Genomic DNA, 22,236 nt, shown 5'->3' with positions numbered 1-22,236 from the left:
CCACTGGCAGCCAGTGGGCAAGGCAACTGGGGGAGGAAGGAGAGGAGAGGTGGAGAAAGGAATGAACCCTTGGTCTGGCACAGGGTGTGGGGGCGAGGGGCAGCAGCAACCCAGCACGACCCATTCCGCAAGGTGACCTCAAGGGCATCCGTGTGGCCCATGCACAAACGCCTCCAAAGGCTCCATCTGGGGCCCTGGTAAAATGGCACTGAGCCATTTGTGTACAGCACGAGGAAGAAGGTGCGTGCCCCTCACGGAACAATCCGGCTGCTCATTCTCTTCCCTCCGTGAACTCTCATTCTCCAGAGAACACAGCGCGAACCCCTCGTTCTGACCTCCCCGTCCTGAAAATTTGGGAGCGAACACGTTTGTACACAATGGCTCGGCCGGCAGCAGCTGCGGAGGCCGCGGTGCCAAAGCCCAGCCCCACGCAGGGACCGGCCTTTTCAACAGCCGGGCCGGGCCAGCTGCCGCCTGCGGCCCGTGCGGGCGGGAGGAGAGCCCGCAGAGCCCCGGGAACCTCCGGGATCGCGGCACCCGTGGCCCATCCGTGAGGGATCGTGAAGAGATCCGTGAGGGGATCGTGAAGGATTGTGAGTGGAGCACGGGGAGACCTTGAAGGGACGGCGAGGGACCGCGATGAATCGCGCGGCGCCGTGAGACGGCCCCGCCGTGAGGGGCGGGCGGTGGATGTGACGCGCGGGCGCGCGGGGCATTGTGGGAGCTCCGCCAGCCCGTCCAGCCGATCCCGGTGGCCCCGCGGGCGGAGCGGAGCAGCGGGAGCGGCAGCGGGGACGGGAGCGGGGACAGGAGCGGGGCCGCCGCCGGCCGACCGGAGACATCTTGTCCGCGCCGTAAGTCACCGCCGTGGTCCGCCCGCCGTGCGGGAAGGAGGGGGCGCGGGGGGCTCTGTCGCGGCGCGGTGACACCCGGCGGCGGTGGGGGGGCCGCGAGCCGGCCGGGCGCGCTGTGGGACGGAGGGGTGCCGGTCCCCTTCCCTGAGGGAAACCGGGAGCCGGTTCAGCTGCTTCTTGCAGTGCCTCGAGTGAAGCCGGGAGATCCACCCGCGCCCCGCGAAATGGTGGCAGCGGGGCTGTGTTTCCCTGGAATCCGCTGGGGAATGACGGTGTGGGGCTGGAAGGAGCCCGGCGGGGGTGCAGGAGCGGCCGGGTGTGCAGCCGCGGTGCCCCGCGTCCCCGCTGTTCCACGCGCCGACGGGCTCCGTCCTTGTCGTTCCCACCGCGGGTCGCCGAGCAGGGGAGGATAATCGAGCGAGACTGCGAAAAGCACAAGGCAAAAAACAGCAGGACTCGTTTTCCGTGTGTTTCACTTCGGGATGAGGCACCCGTGGTGTAAAAGTTACCTGCCTCGCGTGAATGACTTAATTTAAAAAAGCCTAATGATGTATTTTAAACCGTAAGCAGAGGCTTCTGAGAATAGCAAAAATAAATGTTTGTCTGGAAACAGGGCTCCTTATTCTTTTAGGACTGTCACTTCTCGTAGAGGCTGCAATATGTCTGCCTGCGGGATCTGAGCAGCCCGTACGGACTGGCGGGGTGTGGGTGTTCCGCCAAGGGGACTGCGAGTGCCGCAGGGCGCAGGTGAATGCAGGTTCCTGGGGCTCCGCGCCGGCTCCAGCGCAGCGGCGCTGGGACTCAGACTCGAGGCTGATGTGTTTGTGCGTGCAGGAGACAGTGAGGGCAACAGACTGATTCTGTGGCTCGCATCTCCCTGTAATCCTTTTGTTTATTCTGTAATTTTTAAAAGTAAGTTGTAGAAGGCCCGTGAAATTGTGTCTGAAGGCAGCAGTTGGAACTAGCTTCTATGCAAGCAGGGTGGTGTAAAGCTGAGGTTGCTTCATTTGTAGAGATGGAAAGAGACTTGTTGTTGAAATATACTTGGATGAGACTTGTTATTTACCTCTTGACCATGCAAGTGAACAACCATTTTTTCCCCAGGACTGTGTGTGGCTGTCACTTAGCAACAGGTCTGTAGAGAACTTGGCAGATCCACTGCTCCCCCATTCTGAAGAGTAAAAGAAATAAATTAGTGAAGGATCAAGAGTGCTATTAATAAAAACAGTACCTGGGTTCTCAGGGACAGCCCAGAGTTGAAAGACTTATGTTAGAACAAGACAATTACAGTTGCTTTGAAAATCATGTTTTAATGCAGTTGGGTATGAAAGATTTTGCATCAAGTAGTCCCTAGAAAACTACCCAGTGTATTTGGGAGTTCGGGGCTTTTTTTTTTTTTTTTTTAATGTTGCAAAAGAAAGGTGTTACATTGTTTACTTAGTAATGGTTGCAGGTTATTTTGCTGCATCATGTTTCGTAACCTTTCTCACTGAAATCTAGGCCTTCTGGGTTTCTGAAGAGTAACTTTGCTTTGCTGTGTGTGCTGTATACACTTCTGATTGCCAGTAAAGCCAAATGTTGACCAAGCCAAGTGTAGATTAAGCCATAACTGATATAAAAACTAGTGGCAAGATTAGAATTTGGTTTAATGACAGTAAAGTCAGTAAGGTGCTTAAGCACTGCTTATTTTGTAGAGCATGAGCAAAAAGAGAAGTCCACCACTGCAAGCTTAGTCTTAAAAGAAACCAGTGTGTTTAAATTTGTTCTTAGGAGTTGCCTAGTTCTGCCAATACATAGCAATAAGCTTTGATAAAAGATACTCTCTTGATAAGGTAGGTGATATAATCACAGTCTGGAAGAATAATCGTGAACCTTTGCTCTCAGAGAAGTACAGAAATATTTTTGTGCAACTCTGTCAGCTAGGATCAAAGCCTGCTGTCTGTTCCACAGAAAAGGTAACCTACCCCAGCAAGGTTACAAAGTAAGAATAAAGGAGCAGGGGTCTGTAACTGATGCCACAAGTGGAGAAAAGAGCCTCCAGATAGATCCTCCATTGGGAGAGGAAATGTTGGCCCTGTGTGTAATGCTGAGCATTAGGTTTTGTCATCTCAAGAGATAAAATTGGAAAAGAAAAATGCAGCACTTGTGGAAAGACTGCAAGGCTGGCTTGCTTGCTTGCTTGCTTGGGAAGGATGCTGTGAGCACACAAAGAAGCTATAGTTCCTTACCCAGGCCCATTCTAAAGACAGGATGGTCAGGATTCAGCTCATGGTCCTTGTTCCAGGAGTGATGCAAGAATCACACCATTCATGACCTCCGTGATGGATCAAGTTCATGCAATCCCTTCTCTCAGCAGTATATTATCTATTTTAAATTTTGTTCTGCTTCTGAATTTTGCCTTGGAAGCATCCACATGAATTTTTTATTATGTTTTTATTTTCCTACAAAAATGTTAAGGGACAAAGTTGTTTTCAAAGTGTTATTTAAAACAGTTTTTCTGCATTGAATTCACCAATGGTCCAGTGACTTAAGGCCCTCTAAATTTTTATGCTTTCTATCTAGTATACAAAAACCTATAATGTATAAATGGTTATTTCAGGCCAGTTCTCCCAGCAGTGGTCAGTGAAGACAATTGTATTTACATTTTCCTGGCTATTGGTGGCAGGATGCCCAGCAGAAACTCTCGTCACACTCCCAGCACTGTTCTTAGTGGAAATTTGCACATTAAGGGGTATTTGTTTTGGTGTTTCAGACACACTGTGGGAGGGAGGGACTTCTGCCAGTTGAATACAATTGTGCAGCAGTATTTTGTTTAGCACACAGATTTTGTGAAAACGTTCTTCCTCTTTGTCCCATCCTTTATGTTCCTGCTATAGGAATTTTAATTGTCTTAATCTTCAACAGAAAGTACACCTATTGTGCATTCCTAGATGGGGAGTGTTCTCTTGGTTGTCCGAGAAAATGAAAATAAAGGTATGGTGCTACCTTCTCAGATGAGAAGTTAATGGAGTTTTGGAACAGTTTACAACTGTTTTTCACTCTTCTGTTTCAGACCTCAAAGAGTTACTGCTTTGATAAAGAGCTTGAGCTAAAGTTTGAAATCACATCAGATCAAATGATAACTGAGTGATTGGCTCTTTTTAGTTCTGTTGTACCTAGAAACCACAGTCCCAGGCAGAGGCTCTGTTGTGCCAGGCAAGTATTATTAGAGACCATTCTATACCATTTTATAAATATGCCAGAGTAGCTTCTGATTAGCTAAGAACAGAGCAAGTTCATTGTCACAGCAAAGTCAAATGCATGTTTTCAGCAAGAGTTCAGCAAGTGGCTATTATTATGGGATATAAATAGATTTAAGACAGAATGGCAGCACTTACATTGTTAATCTTTTGAAACAATGGAAAGAAAAGAGTATTGCAGTTAATCTCTTGTGATACAAAAATGAACTTTCCAGCTTAGTCTTTGTACTGAAAGAAAAATAATTACTACATCTTAGTATTTTTCCTATTGTAGTAATGATCTCCTGGATTGCACTACTTACTGATATGATGTAGACCTAAATTGAATCATCTCTTTGCTAAGCGCAGTTAATACACCGGTGTGAGCCCACAATCAGAACAGTTTCTGTCTGACAGCAGTAAGATTCACAGTAATTTATTTAGTCACTGAGAGCCAGTACCTGAAAAATATTAATAACAGACTGGGTTTATAGCTGCTGTTTGATCAAGGTGTCAAATCAACTGAACTAATGAACTGCTGGTGTTTGGAATTTGGGTATCACTTTACCAGGATGTTCAGGTTGTACTTTAAGAGTTATGTGAAAAACATATGCCTTTGTGCATTTGAGGAAGACGGTATTTGAAAGTGTGGTTCAGCAGAGTATCTGTCTTCACACAGAAAAATATGGCCAACCAGAGTTACTCCAGCCAATTTCAAAGAGAAAAATGTTAATTATGCTGATTCCATTGCTACACCTTAAGGTTGTTTCTTAGGAAATGTATTTCTGGCTCGCAAAGATATGACAGCAGAGGAGCCTTGTAGCTTGAATCTTTGCTGTGACCCAATTAATACCTCATCAAATCTTATTTATGCATTTGGAGGTCTTAGAAAGCAGTGTGAACCTTGCCACCTTTAAGGAGTTTCAAAAGGATGTAAATCAAGTGCTAAATATCAATGGTCATCTGTGTCCAAGCACATCAGAGCCACTGAAGAATATAGTGTTAGATTTGATTTGAAGTCAAAGGTGAACTTAGATAGTTGACTCCTCAATGATGTCCCCTAATTATCACAGTGATAATTTTGTGAACTCTCACATTGAAACAAAATAATTTTATTGTCAAATCTTTGGAGACTTCACAATGTATTTGGTAAAGTTCTCAAAAATTCCATTACAAAGGCAGGACAGAAGAAAGAAAGGAAAGTACTGGTCCAATGACTGTGATTTATTTAAAATATATATTTACTTACTTTTATTATACTGCTGAAATCTTGTCTGAGCTATGATGTGTGTGATAAGGTTGCCTTCGGTTGCCTCTCTGATCTGTGGGCTCCCAGTGACTCAGCAAACAGCTCTAGTTCATTAGTGTTGGCAGCATGCCAGAGTTTCTGGTGTTACAAAGATAAACCATTTCGGAACATGTAAGGCATACAGCTTTCTTTGGTTTTTGATCTGTTGCCATGCTCTTTGCATTTCACCTCAATACATTTTCTTGTGGCTTTTGCAAGTGAAATCTCTTTCTGTTCTCTTTTGGTGGAGAACTAGAAATAGGGAAGAGGCATTTGAGAGTTGGTTGGGCCATCCTGCAGCTCAAAGGCAGGACAAACAGGTTCTGCAAAGTAATGATCCTGAATACACAATTAAGCTCTTAAAAAGGTTTCCATGCCAAGCTCTCACTTTCACCTTCTGAATGGTTACATGGTTGGTAACAGTAAAAGTGGTACTTGAAACCTAATTGAAGTTTTCCTCCCTCCACCCCCGACGTCTAAGCAATCTGAGCATACATATAGGAATGGGATCCTTGAGATGGGAAAGTCTGAAACTCATCTATATCACATTTCACCTTTAATACTGGAAGTTTCAGAAGTTCTTGTTTTTTTCATTATGCAGCCCCGTGCACCAGCACCTTTCGGATTCAGGCAAAGTTTCTCCTCAGAAATAAACTTACAGCTAGAAAGATCTTTAATGTTCCACATAAGGGGATCAGGTGAATTGGCAAGCTTGTCACATTATTCATATTCATATTTAGGATACCCTGGACCTAAGTGCATAAAATAAAGAGAGAAATTAACTGTACAATTTGTAGAGGTGATAAAGTAAGCCTGTGAAAGGAAAAAAAAAAATACACCATTTTATATATGGGTTGGTATTATTCTGTATTGCTACCTACTTTACTAATGCTTTGGTGCAATTGTTACAGAAGCTAATAGCTAAAATGACATTCTCCCAAAGAAAGAAAACATTAGGAAGTAAGGATTTCCATATTCTCTTCCAGCTGTTCCAATATCCCATAAACTTACTAAATGATTAATGGAAGTTTACTGGTTAAGGCTTGCAGGCTTTCTCTAGAAAAATTATGTTTTTCATCACTGACCTCTCAGTTACAAACCAAATATATTGCAGGGCAGCACAGGTATTTCTTATGCCACTTTCCATGGTGTTTCATTCAGTGAACCTCTCAACATTTGAGGTTAAACATCCCTAGTACTGTTGATGAAAATGGATTATGAAATATGAAAATAATTCCTGGCAGAAGGTCTATAGACAAGTCAAAGCCCCACCCAGCCTCCCTGCTAACAAAGACAGAGCTAGCTAGATGACAAAATGCAATTAAATGGATAGTTTAAAAATCATTGGTGAGCTCCATTTGGGTCATTTCTCAAGGCAAGAAAATTGGCTTTTGTCCTCTTCTTCACAGAATAATGGCTGTTACAGAGCTGAGTCCACAGCAGATGAAAGGAGAAGGAGCCCTTTTGATGGCTTCCCCCTTCCAAAGATTCCTATCTGTTTCTGGACATGAGTTTCCTAAACACAGTGTGACTTTCATCTGATCTATGAAGATGGGATTATTTTGTTTAGCTTTAAAAAACAGTAAACTCATTGCATTTAATTTACTTAATGTGCTGTGCAGGTGTAGATGGTGATGCTTGGAATGTGAAAGCGGAAAGAAGAAGAAACCTTTGATACTCATGTTCCTTTAGCTGTTCTGACTGGTATTTGTTTGGCAGTTATGTAGCCTGAATCTTATTGACTCATTGAGAATTGAAGGGCTGCAGGATGTGTCAGCACAGAACAGAAACTGCAAAACCTAGAAGTGGGGTTGATGAACCTGTTTTGCCTAATTCTGAGATAACTTCGTTGTGGATTCTGGTATGTGGAAAATACAATTAGGTTCATGAGAGCAAGGAGAGAATTCAGGATACACAAGTGAAAAATAGGGGAAGTAGAGAAATGGTGTGCTGGGAAAGCAGGACTATAGGGGTTTTCATTGTGGAGTGTATAAACACATCAGTGAATTTGCGTGTGTGTTGGGTAGGATTTGTGCAGCAAGGGAAGAAGTGGGGGCACAGAGGTGTGTCTGTATCACTGATGCATTCCGCTGGTTTCCCTGGAGTTCAGACAGGAGGGAGGGGAGAGATGGGGAGATGGGCACTGTCTCCTTTCCTCTGAGGTAATTTCAAAACCCAGTGAGTTGCCTAAACCTTCAAAGACACCTTGGGAGCCTGTGAACCCTCCACCTCTTTAGATTTGTCAGTTTCTGTTTACAGCCTGAGCAGAAATCAAAGAGAGGACAGAATATGTTTGACAGCTGTATCAGCAGTAGGTTCCCTCAGTGAGATAAACTGAGATACAGTTGTCAGATACATGCTGGGTGTTCAGAGCCCTGTGCTGTCAGGGAAAGGTGGCAGATAGAAGATTGTCAGATTCCTGGAGGGAATGTTGAAGCAATATGGTCTTCAGTGTAGAGATGGCTGAGTTTTGGTAGGTTCAAATCTCAAGGGGTTTATTTCTAAAAATAAAATATCTACTGTACAGGAGATGTATTTTGCCATCAATAGGCTTTTGTTCTGTCAATTCTCACACATCTGGAAAACTTGAGTTTTTTAAAGGAGGTGAATACACTTTATGAAAGCTTTAGTGGATGTGGTTTCTCGTAGTTTGGAATGTAATTATGCATGAGCCTAACTGCCCTACCACAGCTGTTCAAATGCCCTACCAAAAGGTTTTCATGGAGATAAGAGGTTGTTTTTCCTTGCAGAAAGCAACCTCTGCCTCAGTGCAGAAGTTCTCTTTTAAATCCAGTACTTAGCACTCTTTGCTCCATTAGTGGTACGGGGTTTAATCTGTTAGGAATTTCAGGAAAGTAGATTCTTAGGAAATAACTTGTTTATATTTTTTCTGTATAAAGTTATACCAAATTACAATGGGAAGTAAACATTCTGTGGGAAATTATTTTAGGTTCTTGTTGTGTGTACTCTAAAAAGACAACTTGTCTGTATGTTTTAGACACTGTAATGCATTGCCTACCCCAAAATGCTGATTTACCTTGGAATTCACTGTGTAGTCTTATAGTATCAGTCCTTATTAATAACCTTTTATCTTCTGTTCCTTTTTTTTTTATTTCTTCCTAAATACAGATTGCTGTTTCAGACCTGATACAGACAAGATGTCCAGCAGGGGTGGAAAGAAGAAGTCAACCAAGACTTCCCGCTCCGCAAAGGCTGGGGTCATATTCCCTGTTGGAAGAATGCTCCGGTACATTAAGAAAGGCCACCCGAAGTACAGGATTGGTGTTGGTGCTCCTGTGTACATGGCTGCTGTACTGGAATATCTAACTGGTAGGTGTTGCTGAATTATGTGAAACAGTAGCAGTAAAAGTTAAATACAAACTGAATTTACACAGAAAAAATCCCAAAGAAATAAAAAAAGTTACAGCTGAAGTGTGTGTTTTGCTGATCACACATCTAAGCCAAAATCAAGGTACCCTCACCCCTGCCTCAGAGCCTTGATGACTTTTGTTCATTCCCGCACAGAATTTGCTTTCACCACTTGTAAACATATTCTTTCCATGTAGTCAGGGTTCCCACTGCCATCAGTGTGTGTGGACTACATTGTTGCAAAGCATCTCTTTGCTTTGGTTTTGTGCCTGATCAGTTTGTTTGGGTTATAATTGTCTGTTAAGCATATACATTAATTTTAAATAGAGAGTTTCTCCATGTTTACACAGGGCTGAGACTGTTTACAGCCTTGTTTAAACATTTTTGTTCAATTTGCAGATTTCTTTTCGGACTACACATGCTGTTTGCGATTTGTTTGATTGAGTCTGTGTATACATGCAAACTGTTCATCTGCCCTGGATCTACGCAGCTTATTTGCTTACAGTTGTAGTTCTAGTTCTGTTCCTTTCATCACATCAAAATGAGAATACCTTAAATAATTATCTCATCCTCATCTTCTCACAGGACAAAAGTATTATTTTTTCCTCCATTTAGAAATAAGCTTCAAAGGAATAAAATGCTTTGCCCAATGACATAAACAACCAGACATGCAAGTAAAGATCTTTATATAGTTATTTTGTTCTCAAACAAAACTTAAGACGTTGCAAGTTTACCCTCTCCAAACAACATTACAAAAGCAGTCTTTTGACAGAAAACCCCAACTGTAATAGCATCAGCATATGGGCTTTTTGCAATAATGGTTTGCTTAAAATAAAAAAAAAATGGATAAGAAGGTTCAGTCACCTTCATGTGGCCAGATTGATGTCTAAGTATATACCTGTGGTGTAGGGATCTAGCAAAAAGCACAAGTGCCAGATAGATGAGTGTTTGGAGCCAGATTCTGTTAGCATGACTAAGGAAAAGTTTAAATTGGAGCTTATTTCTCAAAGCAGTGTTTCTTTTTCCAGTGCATGTGCTTGTGTCGGTGTTCTTGCCATAGGTTCAAATGTTTCAATGGACAGGAGACTTTAAGCTGTTTTGGTGTGCTGAGCCTCTCAAAGGTACAGGTTTTTCTTTGACTCAAGCACAAAGTTATAAAGCATTGACTTTTCTGGGAGTATTTAAAACTGAAGCAACCTGACCATACCACAATATTTGATACGTTTTATAATGGCTCTTGACATTGAAGGACAGAATATTTCTTCCTATAAAGTTTCTTCTTCCCCTAAAGATAAATATTGGTAATATTACCAAATAATTAATAGAGTGCTTGTTTTCTGTAGGGTATTCATACCATGAAATATATATTTTTTTTCTCCTTCACCTGTCAACATTCAGTATTCTTTATTTGGGCCTTTTCTTTAAAAGAATGCTTTTAAACTTCATAGATGGCCTTAAAAATTAACATTTCCTTTAGCTAGGTTGCTGCTTACAGCAACAACAACTCAAATAAAAGGCTTCTTAGGGTGAAGGGTGCTTTGAATGCTGTCCTTTTAAAGAAACAGAGAAATACAGGTAAGCTTAAGGCTCTGCTAATGAGCAGCACATGTTACGGGTTTAAATCATTTAAAGTGTTGGCTGAGGCAGTGATAGTTTAGGCAGTTAAGAACAGGCTGGGGAAATAAAGGTGTGCATCTTTGGAAACTTGTCTGAGGACATTACCAACAACAAGAAAACCAAGGAAAATAACATACATCACTTTAGGAAAAACAAAAGGCAGGAGGAAAGAATAGCTGAAGGAAAAAGTACTTTCCATCTTTATCCCTTTAATTATTTTAGGCATAATAATTATTTAAATTATTAGTTTTGCTGTGGTTTTTCTGTCTCCTTGAAAGGCTAGGTAGATAATCCTAGTAACCTGTATCTCATGGCTTTCTTTCATTCCTGTACATAGATCAAAAGCATCTCAAAAGCACAGATACGCCTTTCCTTCTAGAGTTGGTACTGGTTTTATCATAGAATTATTTGGGTTGGAAGGGACCTTGTACTTAATCTTTTTCTAATCCTCTTTCCATGGACAGGGATACCTCCCACTACACCAGGTTTCTCCAAACCACATCCAGTCTGGTGGCCTTAAACCATCTTGGCCATTTCCAGAGATGGGGCAGCCACAGCTTCTCTAGACAACTGTGCCAGTGCCCCAGCACACTCACAGGGAAGAATTTCTTCCTAATATCTAACCTAAATCTATCCTGTTTCAACAGCTTCTCTAGGCAACTGTGCCAGTGCCCCAGCACACTCACAGGGAAGAATTTCTTCCTAATATCTAATCTAAATCTATCCTGCTTCAGTTTGAAGTAATTTCCCCTTGTAGTCGCATCACTACAAGTTCTTCCCTCTCCAGCTTTCTTGTAGACCCCTTACTGTTTCAATCTGGTGAGGTTTTTTTTTCCCTTTCTCTAAGTTTTTCACACAATGTATAGTATAATTTTTAGCCTTTAGTGCTCAGTATGTTTTCAGAACTTCAGGTCATTCATCTTTTTCAGTGTAATTCAGAAACAGCCCCTTGAAATGGAATGCTTGGAGATTTTTGGTTTATGTTCTTTTTACCTCTTGGCATTTATTACTTCACAAAACCAGAGAAATCCTGACTTCTCTCCAGGAGAGTTTTTAAAGATCCTTATGTTAGCACATGGTCTGAGACCAAATCAAAGCATTTCAACCATTTCAAAGTAAAACCAGGAACGTGACATAAGAGGAAGGAGACCATGTGAACTAGCATGCTAATAAATTGGCTAAATCAAAAAGCAATCCTGTGTATCCTGGAAGGAGAAGTATAAAATATCAAAAGGAGTCATAGGAAAGAGAAACTTCAGAAACCAAAACGGGAGTGGAAATGACAGACACATGACCTAATAGAAAGGAATCTACAATGGTTTAAAAACTGGTTTATCAGTGTGCAGAATTTGGAACCAACTTTCTTCGTTTAGAAGGTGAGGTGTTAAATTTTGCTGGCCTTTTCTGAGGTTTAACTTCGATGTAAATCTGAAATTAGCCCATGATGTGGTCAGATATGGGAATTTTTGTTCAATCTCAGTTTGAGATTTGAGCTTCTGAAATGCTTCCAGCTGTTCAGACTTGAAGGTCTGTTCTGGATTCATCTGGAGTTATGACTTTCCACTTTGTACTTTGAAAGTAGCTTATTTTTATCATCTATCTACAACTCCTGATCAGAAAGTAGGAGTACACATTCTATGATTTCGCATGTCCTTAGATTTCAATATACTTCACAATTAAACAAGTTGCACAGTGAGTTTCCTCCTTTTCTTACTTATTCACTAAAGGTTCTTGTTACTAGAAGTAACATTAGGAAAATAATTCTCTCATCAGCACAAGCTGTGTATCCAGTTTGGTTTCTTAAGCCAAGTTGCTTATTGTTTCCTGTTTTTTATCTATGGAAATAATGTGTTATGTCCATTGTAAACAGGATGCAAGTGTGTCTTTCATGGGTAAATGTGCAGAAAGTACCTTTGAGTGTTACCAATATTGAAGCAGGTGGATATGCGTCCTTTTTTTATGCTGGAGGAATAGTGTGGATGCCAAAGAACTATAAATGCACGGTTCTTTCTTTTCCTTCTTTGAAGCAGCAGTTCATGCAATGCTTCCTTGCAGGGAATAGTCTGAATAATGGATCAGTTCTGCAGCATAAGCAGAAATTAATTTTAACCATTATCAACAGTTTTCAGTTGGCACATACTGTGTTGGTGATTCCTATTGTCTTCTTTCCTTATTGCACTTATTTTCCAATATTTTCTCGCCTATTTGTCTTTCCAAATGTGGACTTCAGAAAACTGCAGTCCCCCCCATAATTTCTCTGCAAAGTAGTGCATCAGTATCAGTTTATGTCAAAAAAGAACTCTAGGTCACTCAAGAGAATGGCCACAGACTTCATCTGGGGCATTGCAGCCGCTTACATGAATTTCAGTGGTTTCTGTTTGTCAGAACTGGGCCTGCCATACATCTCATCAAGTATGGTCTTTTCAGGTGTAGAGCTTGCACAAGTTACAATATGTAATCCAACCTTTCCTACTAATGGAAATAGATATTCCTTTGCCCTTGAAAAACAGAAATCTCTTGAGCATATTTAAAGGCAGAAAGAGCCAGGCCTGCAAGTGATTTCTGTTCCACCCTCCCCCATCATCTGTTCTACACTGTAAATAATTTCCAATTGCCAAAATGTCATAGCAAATGAGGAAAAGGAGAAGTTTATAAAACAGCAGGAGCACAGGAATACAGAAGAAATGAGACTGATTTATATTTGTTATGTATATATGAAGGTAGGAGAAAATGTTAAATACCTGTTTTCTCCATTAGATCTTTTTCTCAGCTGTGTTTTTGGGGTTTTTTTACGCAGGGGTACTGTTGGTCATATATTTTCTTGAAATGTAAAATAAGCACTTCTTGAACCCCATGGTTAGAATTGCATCTGAGGCATTCCCATATTTACCCGAGTTTTTGTTTTCAGGCTTTCTGATGTCACCAGAATCAAATAATGGGAGTTCATGTGCTGGAGCTCAATTCATTGTGTTTTTATCTTGATGAATTTTCAATGTGGGAAGCATTTTTGATCCAGCTGCCGATTGGCTGTAAAAGAAAAGTCCTTCCTGAGAGCAGTAGGTTTAACAGCTCACTTCAGATGCTCTTTGCAATGTCCAAGCTGAGCAAATTGAACTGCTGTTCACCTCTTGTGTTCTGCTCACTGACCAAAATCTTCACAGGGTCACAGAGGAAAACAATGATTTGCCCTTTCTGTCAAAGCAGATGTTCCACTGAACTCCTGCTTGGAAGCAGAGGGGAGCTCAGGGGTCCACAGTAAAAAAGCATTAGGTTAAAAGCAGATTCAATTTCCAGATAGTCTGAGACTCCCATAAATAACCATGATTGGAGAGTAATGAAATCTAAGAAGATAATTAATTGACAATATCTTTTTGATACCATTGAAATGTGCATTCAGTACCAAAATACATTTCTTCTATTTAAACAGGCAACTTTAGAAACTCTAGTTCATTTTATGGTGGTGTACCACATACTCTGTCCCAAAGATGCCAGAAGAAAATGAGGGGCTCATAGGACCTGTGCCTTCCCTGAGCAAGCATGAAAATGCCTCTTCGTATGTAGTGTGCTTTCAATATGGATTAATACTGCTCCTAAAATACAGCAGGGTTGTTTATGGCAGTAACCTCACAAGCAGAGACCTTTTGACTGTATCAGCATAGGAAAACTTTGTAACATTCCTTCTACATAAGACTCATGTCATGCTCTCAAGTGAAGTGTCATTAACACAATTTAAAATTGCTTTACTTGTAAGAATTGCAACTTCAGATATAAAACTTTGCACGGTTATCAACTGAATGACCAACATTCTGAATTATAAATGCATGAATCAGTGTCTTTTGAATGTATATAAATGAAGAGTTTTCTTTCACTTAGAAGCCCTTCCTTGGCTCCAGCCCTGTAAGCACTTATGTACATGTCTGCCTTATTGTGTAGTCCCGTAAACTTCCATGGATCTCTGAGTTACAAAAGCTCACTCAGTACAAAATTTCTGACCTGATTGCAGTCCTGATATATTCTCCAAGCTGCAAAGGTCAGGTTTGATGAAAAATTATAAGAACCAACAAGTATGTTTTCTTGTAATAAAAGCTCTAACAGTGCATACTGCTATGTCAGCTTAGTTCAGAGGGGTAAATATGCAACATTGGAATATGTGACATGTGTTGTATTGCAAGAATGTACAAAATGCTGGATGGGGCTGGTTTAGTTTTTATGGCATGGTCAGTGAATATTTCCTCCTTTGAAAATGTTAATTTTTTTGCTATATTTCAGTTATATTTTAACTAGCATGAAATACTTCTTATTCTAGTAAGTAATTTCATCTGGTTTTTTGGCTAAGTTACAACAGAGTAATGACTTTGTCTTTATATTGCTGCTCAGTTTCGTACTGATATCAGCCTTGGTTTGGAAGAATGGAGAGTAAGAGAAGCATAAAACAAAAATGGCTAATTTTGTTACACAGTTTTTTTCCTACCCCTACCTTTGTCTTACATGGAATTCCTTGTTGAGAAGAAGAATAAAAGAATCTATAAAACTGAAGTCTTTTCTTCTGTGGCCCTTTATTCTTGGAATGACAGTTGTAGGATAACTGGGTAGAAGCAGGAAGACATTCTGACTGTGCAGTGTATTTACCAAACAGTTTCCTTCCTCAGATATTCTCAAATTTTAGAAGTTCTTGCATCAAGTATTGTAAGCATGATTTTTTTTTTCACTTTTTTTCCATGAGTATTATTTAGAATGCCTGAGTTCAGCTAATGTTCTGTTTTCAGTCTTCTATTTTTCCAAAGTATATTTTTCCCTGAATTACCTTTAGAAATGAAATTCCATGTGGATTCTTTGGTGCCATCAGATGAAATGCTCCATCCTCAGTACAAACTTCACTGGGGAAAAATAAATTTAGGGGATATACAGTGAAATACAATATTTCTAAACCATACAGGAGGTACTTTTCTCCCAAATTGCAAAACTGTCTGTGGTATAGCAGGCTTTGTTAGTGCATGCTGTTATGGATGCTAAAAATGTGCTAAACCTTTCTGAATGGGTTCAGAAAACCATTAGACACATCCATAGGAGTAAAATCTGTTGGGAAACTAAACAAAATGACAGCATTTCTAACTTGGAAAACCACTCAGCTGCACGTGGCTGAAATCAGAGGGAATGTTCTGGAAAATCTGCTTGCTCCTTTAATGCCCCAATCCACCTGCACTTGGGCACTGGCTGAGGACCAGAGGTCAGGCTGGATGTGGGCTTTGCTCCAAGGAAGTTACAGCAAGTCCTCTTGATTTCTTCAGTGTTTAGAAATGCAGCATTAAAGACTAAGCCAGGACCCAGTCTCAGGATGTGAGTAGTCTCCTGTATTCTTTAACAGCCAGACCAAAGCATACATGGAATCATTTAGATTGGAAAAGCCCTCCAAGATCATCAAGTCCAACTGTTAACCTGGCGCTGCCAAGTCCAGCACTAAACCATGTCCCCAAGTGCCACATGCTGCACTTGATCAGGTAACGTCTGGCAGCAGTTACTTTAATCATGTTTGAGTGCATTTTTAAACATATGTAAGCTGTTATGAGGAACAGCAAAGTGTACTGCCAGGTAGAGGAAGCTCCACTGAAAAAGAATAAAGGCTGATTTGAGTTAGATCAGGATTCTTGTGGAGATGAGCTAGGCTATCTCTTTAAATTAGTATTCAGGGTGTGGCCATTGTTATAAATAACATCTGAGTTGAAATTCAGGTTTCTCTGAAAATTGAACTCTCATATCTTTTGCAGATCAATAGTAAACAAGAACTTAAAATGTTAAAAAAAAAAAAAAAAAAAAAAAAAGCATGGTATTAAAAAGTGTAGAAAAAAGCCAAAGAGATGTGTAAGTCAGATCAGAAGGCTCTAAGTGGAAGTGGCTTTTGTGGCCTGAATTTGTGTTTTATGTAAACAGCAGTCTGTCATCTGCCTCACAGAAATGCAAAACTTACAATAACTTGGCAAAGTTAACAGTTTTTCCTTTAGGGGGCCTAGTTTTGATACAGCTCAGACACTCAAGGCTGAAAGGATTGGGGTTTTTATCACATCCTAAGAGAACGATTGCTCTGCTGAGAGTTAAGGTTTCATCAAGACTTGTTCAAAGCAGTAAAGTTTCTTGAACTGATTTTCACTGCATCAGATTTCCACAACTTTGAACCAAGGCTGTTTTATTGGAATGTGTAAGAGGGAAAATGTTGTTAAATGATTCTACCTTTACTCTTGCAACTGCAGATTCCAGGGGGATTGGGTGGAATACACGGAGAGAAGAATGCAGGAAACTCTTAACAGCCTTGGTTGATTGGGGTTGATTGGGTTAAAACCTTCTGGAATCATGTAAAATGAATCTCAAGTCAATAAAATGCTGATGGGAAAGATGATTTGTTTGAAGTACAATAAGCAGACTTCTTGTCATTTGGTTCACTCTGTAGCAAATACATATTTTTCTCAGTGGAGTCGTATCAACATTCATTTTTCTTTGATTTCTGGATATTGTTTTCAATTTTCTTTTAAGGAGTGGCTTCACAATTTTTTTAGAAACCCCTGACTTGTTCCTGTTGGAATCTGTGTTCAGAAATTGGCCTTGTATCAGCACATCACCTGTTAGTTGTTAAGAGTTTAATTTTCAAAGATATTATTTCATCTCCCTGAAGACAAGGTGGACAAAGAGATTCGATACAACAGCAATGATTTAGTTTGCAATGTGAAGCAAAAAAAAAAAAAGAAAAAAAAATTTTGGGGATGAAGTCAGACCAATTGAATTTACTGTTTACTTTGAGAAAGATTACAGCCTGGAATGCATGATAAGCTAAAGGATTTTTATTTAGGCTTGAGAGGAGTTTTAGTCAGTAATGACTAAATGACTCCAGTAATATTTTGTTTGAAAACCAGTGATAAATGAACTGGAGCACTCCTCAGGAGTGGAGGAGAATACATTTGCTTTTGTAGCATCCAGGTCTGCAGTTTCTACTGTGCCTGCTTTGTTTGGCCTAATAGTAACTAGTTTCATTTTAACCATGTGTTGTGGTCTGTTCCAGAATTTGCAGGTGTTGTGAAATACCAATGTAACAATTCTCAGGGCGGAGAGCAGCCCCCTGTGAAACAAGGAAATGCAAGTAGTGAAATTGGGAAGTTAGGAGGGTGTCTAAGAGATGACCAGGTCTCTGAAGGTAAAGGATGAGGAACACTGAAATCTAAATCCTGAATCCTGAAAACTTCATCCGGGATGAGGTTTCTGTGGAGACTTCTGACACTTCTTCGTTGTGTTTGAGTAGGAAGTGTCTTGAGAACAGCTTTTCCTGTGGTCTTATCTCAAGCTTAAATATGAAGATACACAACCGGTTTGGTTTTCTCCTTCAAAAATATTTAACTGAACTTTTAAAAACCTCTGCTGAAGAAAAGCAGTTTTGGTCCAAGGGCTCAGAACAGGCTTAGACCAGTTTTCACTCCCCATATCCTAGTTCTAACTATTACCAAGAAGTTTTCCAAGTGATCTAAATGAAAACTGCCTTGGTCATAAATTTTAAAGAAAATTGCTTAACTTTTAGGATTTCCCACTCAACACTTCTACTTTAATAGTGACTAAAAAGAAAAATACTAATCATAACTGTCTTTTACATCAAATTGATATGCTCACAGTATAGTCAGATTTCTGAAGCATCCTTTTTTGCTATTAAACAGCTGTCCATACATGAATATATCACATGCTGGCATTGCATTCCTAGTTAATTTTCTTTTCCTAATTATACAGCTCTCACACCTTTTTCTGGTTTGTTTTATACCTGTACTTAAAGCGGTACATGTTGGTTTGCATTTTTGTTTGAAATTATTCAACAGCACAGAAAAAGTCATTTGTGCAGATGGAGTTTCTCTTCATGTTAAGCTGATTTAAGTATGTATTAGTTGAAGGATACCTTCCAAACCATATATTGAAAACTTGGGATTTTTCTTCATTTTTTAAAAAATAAACCTCTTCATGTTCTGTAGTTCTGTAAAGTGAGTCTTGCAGTTGCCTGCTGCCTGAGTGGTAGTGATGTAATTATTCTCTAGGGGGGAAATGCCTTGAGTAAATATATGAAACGAATGGAATAGACATTATGCAACTTCCATCCTTTTTCTGAGGCCTCATTTTTGTAAAACATTTTTGTTTTGGTCTTCTGGCTGGATAAATACAAGCTGAGTGAAACCTGATGTCATGGAAGCTCTTAACACTTTCTTTTGCCTCAACAGTTCTTAGCAAAACTTTCTCTCTTGACCCTGCTTGGTTGCTGGAGTTGATTTTTAAATGTCTGTTTTCTCCTACTGTGGGAAGATTGCTTTTAATGAAACAGAACTCCTCAGTGACTCAAACCTTTGAACGTGGTAGAATGACACTTCCAATGTGATGGGTTGACCTAAGAGTTCAAGTCCAGTCTCAATTTTAAATACTTTTTCCCACCGACTCATTTTTCCAGGTAAATCCATAGTTACTCTTCTGAAAATTTGAATCAGCTCCCTTACAGAGAGATCTAGATTCTTCTCTAATTTAAAATTGATTTTAAAAATGGGCAAAACACCATTTCAATCTCCAGAATTAAAGCAGCATTAAACAGATTTGAAAGTAGTGCTGTCTGCAAGAAAAATCCAGGCAAGTAGTCTGAATCCTGTCTGCATCCAGAAAGTCTTCATTTCCAGCATTTCTAAGTGCTCTGATCTGTTGGATTTGGATTAGGTTTGTCTCTTGTCAGTTCTAAATCAAAAAGCTGTTGCCTATGTTGGCTTCAGTTTGAATACCTCCTAATCCTCTGTTTTTAGATAGGAGAGTCCCCCTCTGACCAGCCTTGTGTACATAGCTGAGTTTGGCAGGTCTCAGTGCTGTGGGTCTCTCTGCATGTACAAGCAATACTTGACTGTTGTTGGAGCACTGAGAAGGCCAGAAGAGAAATTCCACCCTCCATGGCCTCCTCCTCTCTCCCTCTCCCCAAGCTCCTCTTTTGTGGTCCTCAACACCAGTGCAAAGCGTTCTCTTCCTGAAGAGGAAGTGGGGTACCTCAACTTCCCTAAAGGACCATTAGAAAACTGTAATTTCAAAATGAGTTTCCTGTCCAAGGAAGAGGGCTTAGCACTTACAAGAACAGTTCTCCACTGTACGAGGCAGACATTTTAGTTTTATGAGGAACAAATAAAACATTCCTGTGTGCTTTACAGGCATAACACTTTCTTAGAGTCTTTAGAATGACCTGTCTGCATAGCTGTGCTGATCAGTCACAGAGAGTAACACGGCCTGACTGTTCAGCAGGGCCAGTGCCGGAAAGCAGAAGAGGTGTGGGAGCAGAGGCAAACCAAAAAGCAGCAAAGCCTTCCCTTGATTTTCAGCTGGGATTAAGTCTGAGGTACAAACAGTTGCATTCCTGGTGTGAGGAGGTGGAGGTGGTGGCGTTACTCGGTGACAGAGCCTTGCTGAGGTCAGTGGGGATGCCTGGGGTGCACCCAGGGTTTCACCGTGTCCACTGCAAGGTGATGCAGGGCTTTGCCACCACAGGTTGCAGGCAGCAAAACCTCACGTGTCTGAGCTGGGCTAGCCAGAAGTATGTGAAAAGGATTATGCCAACTTAATTCAGTTCTTTGGAGGTGTAGAAAGCATGGGCAGGTTGACTGCTAATCCAGCTTTAAAAATACATTAAAGCAATTGTTGTCAGCATGAAATGTTGAGTTACTTTGGGGTTTAGACTTAATATTGTGCCTCATGCTATAATAAAGTTAATTGTGTGCTTTGAGGAACACAAAAATGGTGAAAACACACCAAAATCCTCAATGACATTTAACTGTAGAATGTCCAGAAGCAGCTGAACGTTTTCCAGTAAGCATCATAGCTTACTTGTTATGGGACTTAGGATGAAAAATAATTGGTGAATCATGTTAAAATCAGTCTAATGAGAAGCTGTAGTCTGTGCTGTATAGTATTACTGAAGGTGTAGTGTGTCCTATGGTAAAGGCATGTGGTCACATGAACTTTGATTTTAGTCTTTTTTGTTTCCAGGTTAATGCCTTATTTCAGTTCTCTTTGCCTCTAAATCAAGCTTACGGGAGAGCTCTCATGGTATAGTCAGTTCTTAAATGTGAAATCAAGCTCATACATTAATGTTGCATTTTAATATTAGTGTATTAGATGTAAAAAAAGAAATTTCCCTTTTTTTTTTTCCCCCCCCCTTCTTTTTCTCCACATGTTGCCAGATATGCAAAAGGAAATCTACCAAGTGCAATAGTGAGACACAGATAGTAGAGAGGGAGATGAAAGGTTAGGTGAAATGGAGACAGCACTAGCACATAATTACTGAGTCTGATAAACATGTTATGTCATTTTTTTTAATTCTTCCCCGGACTTTCTTGTAATTAATTGCATTCTTGCCCAAGGTTTGTTGAGCTGCAGATAAATCAGTTAGCAGTAATGCTTTAGTCTTTCTCTTCAAAGATCCTTGCACAGGGAGCAAGTTCATCTTTCCTAATTCAATAAAAGCCATTAAATGCCTAGCTTTTAAACATTATTTTGTCAGCACTGGAAATATCTTCTAAAGAATAATTTATGAGGAGCAAACAAACATGATTCATCAATTACTTTTTCTGGTTAAAAACTTCTTCTCAGAGAAAAAAAAAACTTTAAATGAGTGTAGCAGCAGAATTTGTATTTTTAGTGTCCTAAGTTGGATGTATGCTTACATGGTTCCCTAATGCTAAAAATGAGTCACTGAGAATAGTGTCTTTTCCAGTAATAAAAAAGTAGAAGTGATGCAAGCCAGAAGTCACATTTGACAGATTCAAGAAAAGGACCTATAGAATTTGTGTATCTACTGTGCTCTGTCCTCTGATAGGAGAGGGGTCCTTAGAGATGAGCACACAGTAGCCTTGAGAGCACTGAAAAGTGAGGATTCTGGGGAAACTGCTTCAAAAGAATAAAAAAAAAATACTAGTTTAAAGCACAGGACTCAAGTGTGCGTTTGTTCTTCAGTGATTAGACGTATAAAAACAAAATGATCATTTTAGAGTTAGATGTCTATTGCAGGTATCTACAGCAGTTAGGAGTAACATGATGGAATTCCCATACCTTTTTGCATGGATGCTAAATAACACACTGACTTTTCTTAGTGACCGCACTGTAATTAAAGGAGCTTGCTTTTTCCCCAGCGGAAATTCTGGAATTGGCTGGAAATGCTGCAAGGGACAACAAGAAGGGTCGAGTCACTCCTAGACACATCCTGTTGGCAGTAGCAAACGATGAAGAATTAAATCAGGTAAGAAAAACCTCTGCCATGTGAAGGCCAGGATTTCCTTTAGGGCTTCTTAAATTGTCTTTTCATATAGCTGACTTATAACTCAAGACCTCTGCTTATTGAGCAGCACACCAGGAAACACTCACCAGCACGCTGGCTGTGCAACTAACTACAGCACTCAGCTTAATTATGTATTTCAGCTCTCCTAAAATGTGTAAAAATGCAATGGAGATGTAAAATGATGTTTGCTAACACTATTACAGCCAATTCTGTTGGACTGGGGTATTGTCATAAATTCTTCAAGGACACAGAGAAAATCCTGCAGATGCTGGTTTTTTGTTTGTTTTTAGTTTCCTCCTTAGACAGCTGAGGTCTCTGTGGGACCTATCCTGTTCTCGATGAAGTCTGTTACTGTGACCACAGAAGAGCTCTAAACTCTTGCAAGTCTATGTCCTTTGCAGACTTAAAGATGCCTTTAACCTGGCCATAAAAAAAAAAAAATTGGCATTATGACAGTGCTGTGGTGTCAGCCAGAGGCAGTGGCTGGGAATAATGTACCTTTCTGTGAGGTGCTCTAAAAACCCCTCTGAAAAGATACTTTTTCCAAATCTGTGCATCATGGAGCAGGAAAAA

General features: G+C 40.4%; 1 protein-coding gene across 12 annotated transcripts in view; it reads left to right on the top strand.

The window, feature by feature from the left end:
• Window positions 1–716: 716 nt before the first annotated feature.
• LOC121361293 (core histone macro-H2A.1) overlaps window positions 717–22,236 on the top strand; it is a 43,049-nt gene continuing 21,529 nt past the window's right edge. For 4 of the 12 annotated variants that reach the window (XR_005956329.1, XR_005956327.1, XR_005956330.1 and 1 more), the window contains exons 1-3: window positions 718–854; window positions 8,490–8,690; window positions 21,518–21,624. Coding sequence is in view for 8 of the 12 variants with exons in the window: in XM_041481839.1 (XP_041337773.1) it covers window positions 8,519–8,690; window positions 21,518–21,624 (279 nt within the window). In the remaining 4 variants the exon portion in view is untranslated. Of the gene's footprint in view, window positions 855–8,489; window positions 8,691–21,517; window positions 21,625–22,236 lie in introns of all 12 variants that reach the window. The other 8 variants (XR_005956328.1, XM_041481836.1, XM_041481838.1 and 5 more) reach the window with 4 other exon arrangements.

This window comes from Pyrgilauda ruficollis, unplaced genomic scaffold (assembly GCF_017590135.1).
Source record: "Pyrgilauda ruficollis isolate IOZ18807 unplaced genomic scaffold, ASM1759013v1 scaffold57, whole genome shotgun sequence".
NCBI classification, from domain to species: Eukaryota; Metazoa; Chordata; class Aves; order Passeriformes; family Passeridae; genus Pyrgilauda; species Pyrgilauda ruficollis.
The sequence above is the reverse complement of the archived record's forward strand: the minus strand, read 5'-3'. Positions and strand labels throughout refer to the sequence as shown.